At 36.9% G+C, this 12468-nt stretch overlaps 1 protein-coding gene across 6 annotated transcripts in view; it reads right to left on the bottom strand.

The window, feature by feature from the left end:
* FAAH2 (fatty acid amide hydrolase 2) overlaps positions 1-12468 on the bottom strand; it is a 283151-nt gene that overhangs the window by 176278 nt on the left and 94405 nt on the right. For all 6 annotated transcript variants that reach the window (XM_054544652.2, XM_054544651.2, XM_002831725.4 and 3 more), the window contains one exon: positions 9923-10059. In XM_054544652.2, coding sequence (XP_054400627.1) covers positions 9923-10059 — 137 coding nt within the window. The remainder of the gene's footprint in view (positions 1-9922; positions 10060-12468) is intronic.

The following is a 12468-nucleotide window of genomic DNA, read 5'->3' as shown; positions in this document are numbered from 1 at the left end:
GGGCTAAATGCTCCAATTAAAAGACACAGACTGGCAAATTGGAAAAGGAGTCAAGACCCATCAGTGTGCTGTATTCAGGAAACCCATCTCACATGCAGAGACACACATAGGCTCAAAATAAAGGGATGGAGGAAGATCTACCAAGAAAATGGAAAACAAAAAAAGTCAGGGGTTGCAATCCTAGTCTCTGATAAAACAGACTTTAAACCAACAAAAATCAAAAGAGACAAAGAAGGTCGTTACTTAATAGTAAAGTTATCAATTCAACAAGAAGAGCTAACTATCCTAAATACATATGCACCCAATACAGGAGCACCCAGATGCATAAAGCAAGTCCTTAGTGACCTGGAAAGAGACTTAGACTCCCACACAATAATAATGGGAGACTTTAACACCCCACTGTCAACATTAGACAGATCAACAAGACAGAAAGTTAGCAAGGATATCCAGGAATTGAACTCAGCTCTGCACCAAGCGGACGTAATAGACATCTACAGAACTCTCCATCCCAAATCAACAGAATATACATTCTTCTCAGCACCACACCGCACCTATTCCAAAATTGACCACATAGTTGGAAGTAAAGCACTCCTCAGCAAATGTAAAAGAACAGAAATTATAACAAACTGTCTCTCAGACCACAGTGCAATCAAACTAGAACTCAGGATTAAGAAACTCACTCAAAACTGCTCAACTACATGGAAATTGAACAACCTGCTCCTCATTGACTACTGGGTACATATCAAAATGAAGGCATAAATAAAGATGTTCTTTGAAACCAACGAGAATAAAGACACAACATACCAGAATCTCTGGGGCACATTCAAACCAGTGTGTAGAGGGAAATTTATAGCACTAAATGCCCACAAGAGAAAGCAGGAAAGATCTAAAATTGACACACTAATATCACAATTAAAAGAACTAGAGAAGCAAGAGCAAACACATTCAAAAGCTAGCAGAAGGCAAGAAATAACAAAGATCAGAGCAGAACTGAAGGAAATAGAGACACAAAAAAACCCCTCAAAAATCAGTGAATCCAGGAGCTGGTTTTTTGAAAAGGTCAACAAAATTGATAGACCGCTAACAAGACTAATAAAGAAGAAAAGAGAGAAGAATCAAATAGACACAATAAAAAATGAAGAAGGGGATATCACCAGCAATCCCACAGAAATACAAACTACCATCAGAGAATAATATAAACACATCTATGCAAATAAACTAGAAAATCTAGAAGAAATGGATTAATTCCTCGACACATACACCCTCCCAAGACTAAATGAGGAAGAAGTTGAATCTCTGAATAGACTAATAACAGCCTCTGAAATTGAGGCAATAATTAATAGCTTACCACCCAAAAAAAGTTCAGGACCAGATGGATTCACAGCAGAATTCTACCAGAGGGACAAGAAGGAGCTGGTACCATTCCTTCTGAAACTATTCCAATCAATAGAAAAAGAGGGAATCCTCCCTAACTCATTTTATGAGGCCAGCATCATCCTGATACCAAAGCCTGGCAGAGACGCAACAAAAAAAGAGAATTTTAGACCAATATACCTGATGAACCTCAATGCAAAATTCCTCAATAAAATACTGGCAAACTGAAACAAGCAGCACATCTAAAAGCTTATTCAACATGATCAAGTGGGCTTCATCCCTGGGATGCAAGGCTGGTTCAACATATGCAAATCAATAAACGTAATCCAGCATATAAACAGAACCAACAACAAAAACCATATGATTTGATTATCTCAGTAGATGCAGAAAAGGCCTTTGACAAAATTCAACAACCTTCATGTTAAAAACTCTCAATAAATTAGGTATTGATGGGACGTATCTCAAAATATTAAGAGCTATCTATGACATTTGCTATAATCCATAAAATGGATTAGGGAGGAGTTCCTCTTTTTCTATTGTTTAGAATAGTTTCAGAAGAAATGTTACCAGCTCCTCTTTGTACCTCTGGTAGAATTCGGCTGTGAATCCATCTAGTTCTGGGATTTTTTTATTGGTAGACTATTAATTACTGCCTCAATTTCAGAACTTATTCTTGGCCTATTCAGGGATTCGACTTCTTCCTGGTTTGGTTTAGACTTGCGAGGATTTATCTGTCCAGGAATTTTTCCATTTTTTCTACACTTTCTAGTTTATTTGCGTAAAGGTGTTTATAAGTATTCTCTGATGGTAGTTTGTATTTCTGTGGGATCAGTAGTGATATCCCCTTTATCATTTTTTATTGTGTCTATTTGATTCTTCTCTCTTTTCTTCTTTATTAGTCTGGCTAGTGGTATATCTATTTTGTTAATCTTTTCAAAAAACCAGCTCCTGGATTCATTTATTTTTTTGAAGGGTTTGTTGTGTGTCTCTATCTCCTTTAGTTCTGCCCTGATCTTAGTTATTTCATGTCTTCTGCTAGCTTTTGAATTTGTTTGCTCTTGCTTCTCTAGTTCTTTTAACTGTAATGTTAGGGTGTCAATTTTAGATCTTTCCTACTTTCTCCTTTGGGCATTTAGTGCTATAAATTTCCCTCTAAACACTGCTTTAGCTGTGTCTCAGAGATCCCAGTACATTGTGTCTTTTTTCTCACTGGTTTCAAATAACATATTTATTTCTGCCTTAATTTCTTTACCCAGTAGTCATTCAGGCACAGGTTGTTCAATTTCCATGTAGTTGTGCCGTTTTGAGTGAGTTTCTTAATCCTGAGTTGTAATTTGATTGCACTGTGGTCTGAGAGACTGTTGGTTATATTTTCCATTATTTTGCATTTGCTAAGGAGTGTTTTACTTCCAATTATTTGGTCAATTTTAGAATAAGTGCAATGTGATGCTGAGAAGAATGTGTATTCTGTTGATTTGGGGTGGAGAGTTCTGTAGATGTCTATTAGGTCTACTTGGTCCAGAGCTGAGTTCAAGTCCTAAATATTCTTGTTAATTTTCTGTCTTGTTGATCTGTCTAATATTGACAGTGGGGTGTTAAAGTCTCCCACTATTATGGTGTAGGTCTCTAAGTCTCTTTGTATGTCTCTAAAAACTTGCTTTATGAATCTGGGTGCTCCCGTACTGGGTACATATATATTTAGGATAGTTAACTCTTCTTGGTACAAAGTCCCTTTACGATTATGTAATGCCCTTTGTCTTTTTTCGTCTTTGTTGGCTTAAAGTCTATTTTATCAGAGACTAGGATTGCAACTCCTGCTCTTTTTTGCTTTACGTTTGCTTGATAAATATTCATCCATCCCTTTATTTTGAGCCTATGTGTGTCTTTGCATGTGCAATGGATATCCTGAATACAGCACACTAAAGGGTCTTGGCTCTTTATTTAATTTGCCAGTCTGTGTCTTTTAATTGGGGCACTTAGTCCGTTTACATTTAAGGCTAATACTTTTATTTGTGAACTTAATCCTGAGAGCATTTTTCAAATATTTGTTGGCCACTTGTCTGTCTTCTTTTGAGTAATGTCTGATCATGTCTCTTGCTCACTCTTTAATGGGTTATTTATTAGTTGTTGATTTGCTTAAGTTCCTTATAGATTCTGGATATTAGACCTTTATTGCATGCATAGTTTATGAATATTTCCTCCCAATCTGTAGGTTGCCTATTTATTCTGTTGATGGTTTATTTTGCTGTGCAGAAGGTCTTTAATTAAGTCCCACTTGTCAATTTTTCATTTAGTTGCAATAGCTTTAGGGAGTTGACCATGCTTTTTTTGGGGGGGTGGGGGGAGACAGGGTCAATATAGAGAAAGGTATTTCTTAGGTTTTCATCTCAAATTTTTTAGAGTTTGACATCTTACATTTAAATATTTATCTATTTTGAGTTAGTTTTTGCCTATGGTGAAAGATAAGAGTGTAGATTCAGTCTTCTGTACATGGCTAGTGAGTTCTCCCAGCACCATGTATTGAATAGGCAGTCCTTCCCCCATTGCTTATTTTTGTTGGCCTTGACAAAGATCAGATGGTTGTATGTGTGTGACTTTATTTCTGAGTTTTCTGTTCTGTTCCATTGGTCTATGTGTCCATTTATGTACCTGCACCATGCTGTTTTGGTGACTGTAGCTTTATAATATAGTTTTAAGTGGGGTAGTGTGATATCTCTGCTTCTATTTGCTTAGGATTGCTTTGGCTATTCAGGCTCTTTTTAGGTTCCATATGAATTTTAAAATAGTTTTTTTCCAATTCTTTGAAAAATGTCTTTGGTAGTTTGGTAGGAATAGCGCTAAATCTGTAAACTGCTTTTGGATGTATGGCAATTTCATCAATGCTGATTTTTCCAATCCAAGAACATGAAATGTTTTTACATTTATTTGTACCATTTCTGGTTTCTTTCAGCAGTGTTCTGCAGTTCTCATAGAGATCTTTCACCTCCTTGTTTAGCTGTATTCCTAGGTATTCCATTTTATTTGTGACTATTGTAAATGGGATTGTGTGACTCTCAACCAGGACATCATTATGCTACCAATTTACTACATTGATTTTGTATTCTGAAACGTTGCTAAAATTGTTTATCAGTTTTAGTAGGATTTTGGTGGAGTCTTTAGGGTTTTCTAAGCATAAGATCATATCATCAACAGAGAGACAGTTTGACTTCTTTTCCTATTTGGATGCCTTTTCTTTCTCTTGCCTACTTGCTCTGGCTAGGACTTCCAGTACTATGTCAAATAGGAGTAGTGAGAGTGGGCACTCTTTCCTTGTTTCAGATCTCAGGAAGAATGCTTCCAGCTTTTGCCCATTTAGTGTGACATTGCCTGTGTGTTTGGTATAGATGGCTCTGATTATTTTGAGGTATGTTCCTTCGATGCCTAGTCTGTTGGGAGTTAGTATAAAGAAGGGGTGTTGAATTATATCAAAAGTTATTTTTCTGCATCTATTGAGATGATCACATGGTTTTTACTTTTAATCATTTACGTGGTGAATCACATTAAATGATTTGCATATGTTGATCCAATCTTGCATCCCAGGAATAATCCCTACTTGATCATAATGAGTTAACTTTTTGTTGTGCCGCTGGATTTGGTTTGCTAGAATTTTATTGAGGATTTTTGAGTTTATGTTAATCAGGGATATTGGTCTGAAGTTTTTGTTTTCTGTCATGTCTCTGCCAGATTTTTGTATTAGGGTGATGATAGCTTTATAGAATGAGTTAGAGAGGAGTCCCTCCTCCTCCATTTTTTAGAATAGTTTCAGTAGTATTGGTACCATCTCTTTTTTGTATGTCTGGTAGAATTTGGCTGTGAATCCATCTAGTCCAGGACACTTTCTGATTGGTAGGTTTCTTATTACTGATTCCATCTCAGAGCTCAATATTGGGCTGTTCAAGGTTTCACTCTCTTCCTGATTCAATCTTGGGAGATGGTGTGTTTCCAGGAATATTTCCATTTTCTATATATTTTTTAATTTGTGTGCATTGAATTGATTGTGACAATCTTTCATATTTCCATGAAATAAGTTGTAATGTTATGTTTGTCATTTCTGTACTTATTTGAATCTTCTCTTTCTTTCTTCTCTTTCTTCTTTAATCTAGGTAGCAGTCTAACTTGTTTTTGAAACCAGCATGGCACATGTATACGTATGTAACTAACCTGCACATTGTGTACATGTACCCTAAAACTTACAGTATAATAAAAAAATAAAAATAAAAACAAACTCTTAATTTCATTGATCTTTTGTATAGATTTTTGCATCTATATTTTACTAAGTTCTCTAATTTTAGTTATTTCTTTTCTTCTGCTGGCTTTTGAATTGATTTTTTCTTATTATCATAGTTCACATTGGTGTGATGTTATATTGTTAATTTGAGATCTTTCCAACTTCTTGAAGAAGGATTTAGTTCTATAAACTTTCCTGGTAACAATGCTTGAGTGGTGCCTTAATGACTTTGGTAAGATGTGTCACTATTTTCATTAATTGTAGAGTTTTTTTTTGTTTTCTTTTATTTCTGCCTTAATTTTGATGTTCACCTAAGAGTTATTAATCACTTTCTTTGATTCATGCCTTAATTTCAATGTCCATCTAGGAGTTTTCCATGAGAAAGTTGTTTAGTTTCCATGTATTTGTGTAGTTTTGGGAGATCTTGATATCGATTTCTATTTTTATTTCACTCTGGTCCAAGAGTGTGCATGGTAAGATTCAATATTTTAATTTATTGAGACTTGAAGTATGACTGACCGTGTAGAGTATGCTCCATGTACAGATGAGTTGAATGTATATTCCATGGTTTTTGGGTGCAGTATTTTGTAGATGTCTATTAAGTGCAATTGGTCAAGTGTTGAGGTGAAGCCCTGAGTTTCTTTTGTTAGTTTTCTGCCTCGATGATCTGTCTAACACTGCCAGTGGGGTTTTGAAATCTCCTACTATTATTGTGTGGCTGTCTAAGATTTTTCTTAGGTCATGAAGATTTTTTCTGTGAATCTGAGTGCTCCAGTGTTGGGTGCATACATATTTAAGATGGTTCAGTCTTCTCGTTGAATTAAAACTTTTATCATTACATAATGTCCTTGTTTGTATTTCCTGATTGTTGTTGGTTTAAGATCTGTTTTATCTGATAAAAAGAATAGCAATTCCTGCTCTTTTTTGTTTCCTGTTTGCATGATAGATCTTCCTACATCCTTTCACTTTGAGCATGTGGGTGTCATTACATGTGAGATGGGCCTCTTAGAGAAAACAGATGGTTGGGTCTTGTTTTTTCATCCAGCCTGACACTCTGTATTTTAATTGGGGCATTTAGTTCATTTACATTCAAATAAGTGTGATTTTATTCAAGTCATGCTATTAGCTGTTTGTTATATAGACTTGATTGCATAGTTGTTTTATAGTGCATGCAAGCTATCAGCTTGAGTGTTTCTGTGACAGCCGGTGTCATTCTTTTGAATTCATGTTTAGCACTTCCTGAAGGGCCTCATGTAAGGTTGGTCTAGTTGAAAAATAGTCTCTCAGCATTTTCTTGTCTGAGAAGAATTTTATTTCTCCTTCATTTATGAAGCTTATTTGCAAGGAAATGAAATTCTTGGTTGGAATTTCTTGTCTTTAGGGATGCTGAAAGTAGACCCCCAATATCTTCTCGTTGTTAAGGTTTCTGCTGAGATGTCTACTGCTTGCCTGATGGAGTTCTCTCTGTATGTGACTTAACCCTTCTCTCTAGCTGCCTTTAAGATTTATTTATTTAATTATTTATTTATTTATTTATTTTTGTATTGACCTTGGTGAATCTGATTACTATGTTCCTTGGGGATGGTCATCTTATATAGTATGTGGCCATCATTATCTGTACCACTTTGATTTGCATGTCAACCTCTTCACCAAGACTGGTGTCAACCTCTTCACCTCAAATATATTTTCCAAGTTGATTATTCTCTCTCCTTCTCTCTTGAGAATGCTGATGAGTCATAGGTTTGGTTTTCTTATATTATTCCACATTTCTTGGAGGTTTCATTCATTTTCTAATTTCTTTTTTCTTTACTTTTGTCTGACTAAAGTGATTTGAAAAAACGGTATTCAAGCTTTGGGATTCTTTCCTCAGCTTGGTCTATTCTGCTGTTAATACTTCTTATTGTATTATGAAATTCTCTTAGTGAGTCTTTAAGTTCTAGAAGCTCTGTTTTGTTGTTTCCTAAAATGCCCATTTTTTCTCCCATCTCTTGGGTCATTTTACTGGATTCTTTGCATTCCTTGGATTGGATTTCAACTTTCTCCTGAATCTCAATAAGTTTCATTGACACCCAGATCCTGAAGACTGTGTCATCTCAGTCATTTCAGACTGGTCAAAAACCATTTCCGGGGAGCTATTGGACTTGTTTTGAGGTCAATAGGGACACTACTTTTTAGATTTCCAGAGTTCTTGCACTGATTTATTATAATATTTGAGGATTGGTATTTCTGTAACTGTGGTGTAAGTTCAGTATAGTTAGTTGGCTATGTTTGTGGATCCTTTCAGAAGGCCAGTGTTCTGTATAGGATTTTTTTTTTTTTTTTTTTTATGGAGTTTTGCGCTTGTTGCCCAGGCTGGAGTGCAATGGCATGGATCACTGCAACTTCCACCTCCTAGGTTCAAGCAATTCTCCTGCCTCAACCTCCCAAGTAGCTGGGACTACAGATGCCCGCCACCATGCCCAGCTAATTTTTTTTTTTTTTGTATTTTTAGTAGAGATGTGGTTTCATCATGTTGGCCAGGCTGGTCTCAAACTCCTGACTTCAGGTGATCCACCTGCCTCGGCCTCCCAAAGTGCTGGGATTACAGGCATGAGCCACTGTGCCTGGCCTCTATGAATTCTGACACTTGGTTTCACAGGTGTACATATTAGCCAGATGATTGATTGGTGATGTAGTTTGGGCTGCAATCTAGTAGATGAAGCATAACAGTAATGGCCGGTAGCTAGTTTAATACCAGGCTGCGCAGCTCTTTTGTATTTCCCTTAGTATGCAGGCATGCTCTTGAGTTGGGAGAGCAGAAAGAGATAGCACTTCCCTCACCAGATCTGCTCCTGGGATTTGGGAGAGCCCCCTGTGATCAATGGTGCTGTGCTGGCATTTCTTTTGTTAGCTATTCTGTACCACCAGCCCTCTTGGGCAGGGGCTGCAGCAGAGAGATATGCCACACTCTATGGACCCACCCTGTGGAGGGAGGCATGCCCCATCTCACCTTGCCCAGAAACCCATGCATCTCTCCCTTCTCAGTGTTCTGGGGTTGGGAGCTCCTCCCCAGCTTCATTACTGTCCACAGATCTCTGCTCCTTATTCTCAAGTAGCACGCTGTAGCCCTGGGTGCACCTGACTGTCCCTTAGCTGGGATTCGGTTCTGCCTGTGCTAGGGGATCCAATATGCTCCAGGCTAGCTAGGAAAGTACTCACGTGCATCAATACACTGAGGCTGGGCTGCAGGGGCTGTTATGTGCACCTGCTCCTGCAAAGCAGCTAGGCATGGATGCTGGGAGTGGCTGAAAGGCAGGAAAGCTTACAGAGCAGATGCACCTCAGTCCCGTGAAAAAGCTGGCTCTGCTCTCTCCTGGGTCAGAGGTCACCCCGGCCTGCACCTCCTCGGAGGAATGGGAAGCCCTGGGGATTGGTGCCTATGGCTACTCTCAGCTGGAGCTGCCCAGAGCACCAAAAGCTTCCAGGCTCCAAACCCTCTGAAGGCCCATCTCTGCCTCCTCTCCATCAAATATTCCTGCCAGTTCATACACCCATGGGCAACAAGGGGTCCCCTATAGCTAGGATCCCAAAGATTCGTGGTGAAGGTGAGGCCTCAGTTCCCTCACTGACCCCTTTTGCAGGAGCCATTTAAAGCCCGGCTTCAGTTACTGATTTTAAATCTTTCTTTTCATATATACTCACTGAAAGCCATACATTTCCCTCTGAGTACAAATTTAGCTACATCCCATAAGTTTTGTCATATTATTATGTTTTTTCTTTCAGTTCAAACATTTCCTTGTGATTTATTTCTTTGACCTATGGGTTATTTAAAAATACGTTGTTTACTTTCCAAATATTTGGGATTTTCATTTACTTTCCAAATATTTGGCATTTTCATTTACTTTTGAGGCTAGCAGGAAGTTACAAAATAAGAACTGTATTACAGAGAAAGCACAGGTATTTATCAGAATTCAAGCTTGGCTTTAGCCTAACTACTTTAGGGTCATGAGCCTCAATTTTCTTATCTGAAAAATGAGATCAATAATACTATTCTTATAAGTTTGCTGTAGGGATTAACGGATACTGAGCATAGTGCCCCCATATGCCATACAGAGCTAACAGAGGATGACCATTATCATTTCTTTTCCCAACGGAACTTGCTGAATATTTCCTCTCATTTCAAACTGAGGAAGCAGCATGAGTTAGTCCTTCACTTTTATAACATCCTTTCTAGTTTATAAGTTTAGAAAATGTAGCAACTTGTGAATTAAACTCATGTAGCCAAAAATAAAAGAATAGTACCTTGTAGCTGGAAAGCTTCCTTGACTGTCAAAGGAACCCCAAGGAAGGGCCATTTATTTTCCAGCGTGGCTTCATCTTCCTGCTTCTCTGCAAGCTTTTGATCTACAGCATGAGCCTCCTTCATCGCTTCCTCAAACCTAAGAAGAAATAAAACAATGCAAACTTTAACTAAACAAGTCATCCAACCAACTTTATTAAAAGAATACCCATACCAACATGTTAATATGTAATCAACATATTAAAGTTAATGTACTTGTCAAGAGCCTTATAAAGCTGACCATTTGAGCCAGTGATTCTCTTTTTAGGAATCCATCATAAGAACAGTAATCCAACCTAGTAAGAATTATCCATACAGAAAGCTGGTCAGTGCATCATTATTTATATTAGAAAAACACATAAAATCTCCTTGTCACCAAATAAATCATTATAGATATCTACAAGAGACAACTGTATGGCCAATAAAGGTGGTGTTGTGTAAAGGCCATAAACAGACACTTCTCAAAAGAAGTCATTTATGCAGCCAACAAACATGAAAAAAAGCTCAACATCACTGATCATTAGAGAAATGCAAATAAAAACCTAAATGAGATACCGTCTCTCACCAGTCAGAATGGCAATTATTAAAAATCAAGAAACAACAGATGCTGCCGAGGCTACAGAGGTAAAGGAATGCTTTTACGCTGTTGGTGAGAATGTAAATTAGTTCAACCATTGTGAAAAACAGTGTGACAATTCTTCAAAGACCTAGAACCAGAAATTCCATTTGATCCAGCAATCCCATTATTCGGTATATATCCAAAAGAATATAAATCATTTTATTATAAAGATACATGCAGACATATGTTCATTGCACCACTATTTACAATAGTAAAGACACGGAATCAACCCAAATTCCCAACAATGGTAGACTGGATAAAGAAAATGTGGTATATCAAAAAGAAATGAGATCATATTATTTGCAGGGACATGGATGGAGCTGGAAGCCATTATACTCAGCCAACTAATGCAGGAATAGAAAACCAAACATTATATGTTCCCACTCATAAGTGGGAGCTGAAAAATGAGGACACATGGACACAGGGAGGGAAACAACACACACTGGGGCCTCTCAGTGGTGGAAAGAGCATCAGATAAAATAGCTAATGGAGCCTGGACTCAACACTTAGGTGATGGATTCATAGGTGCAGAAAACCACCATGGTACACATTTACCTTGTAACAAACCTGCACATCCTGCATATGTACCCCAGTACTTAAAATAAAATAAAATAAAAAGTGGTGTTTCCTAAAAGTTTTACTGTGCTTTGGAAATTCCTATGATGTAATGTCATTTAATGTAAGTGAAAAGAGAAGGTTATAGCAGTACATTCCTAGTATAACCTCAATCATGTGAAAATCGTAAGCAAAACATTAACAGTGAATAACTACTCTTTTGGTGCTACGATTATAGGTAATTTTTTGTTGTTTTTTGCAAATGTTCTATAATGGACATAATTACAGCAATTTCCAGAATGAAATACAATAAGTCAATGTGCCCAAAAGAACACAGTTTAAACATACGTGGTAATACAATCACTAAAGTATGCAATTCCAGTGTGATTTCTCAGTATCTCAAATATTAATTCTTGAAAATGAAATTTAAAATCCTTTACATAACCTTTCATGTGACTTAAAATAACTTTAATAAAATATCTTTGGGCTCACTGGAAATACCAATGACGTTTATTACTTCAACAAATATTCAAAGTATTAAAAAATGAATATGATAATGTCTATGCTTTTAAGATGAATAAAAATTAAGGAACTCTCATTTCCTAGTTTTGTGAACTATGCAAGCTCTTTTATTTCACTGGATTTTAGCTGCTTCAATTGTAAATTGGGGGACAATAATATCTACCTAACATGGTGGTAGTGAGGATGCATTGGGAAAATGGATATAAAGAACTGTTGGAAGTTCCTAAAAAGGAGGATTTTTTACTGTCATGTGTATATGACAATATGCTAGAAATGGAGGAGACAGGAGTTATAGAGTATGCCAGGATAATGATGATAATGATATTTAACAATTAATAATATATTTCAGGTATTGGGCAGTACTTTAAATATTGTACAGTCAGTTAATCCTGACACTCATGTGATGTAATAAACAACCTACAGAATAGGAGAAAATATTTACAAACTATGCATCCAACAGAGATCTAATATCCAGAATCTATAAGGAACTTCAACAATTAAACAAGCAAAAAATAAATAACCCCATTTAAAAGTGGGCAAAAGATGTGAACGGACACTTCTCCAAAGAAGATAGATAAGCAGCCAAGAAATAAATGAAAAAATGCTCATCATCACTAATCATCAGAGAAATGCAAATAAAAACCACAATTAGATATCCTCTCACACCAGTCAGAATGGCTATTATTAAAAAGTAAAGAAACAACAGATACTGGCGAAGCTGCAGAGAAAAGGGAATGTTGATGGGAATGTAAATTAGTTCAGCCATAGCGGAAAGCAGTTTGGAGATTTCGCAAATAACTTAAAACAAAACTA

Source organism: Pongo abelii, chromosome X, assembly GCF_028885655.2.
Source record: "Pongo abelii isolate AG06213 chromosome X, NHGRI_mPonAbe1-v2.0_pri, whole genome shotgun sequence".
In the NCBI taxonomy this organism is placed as follows: Eukaryota; Metazoa; Chordata; class Mammalia; order Primates; family Hominidae; genus Pongo; species Pongo abelii.
Note: the sequence above shows the minus strand (reverse complement) of the source record. Positions and strands in the feature narration are given on the sequence as shown.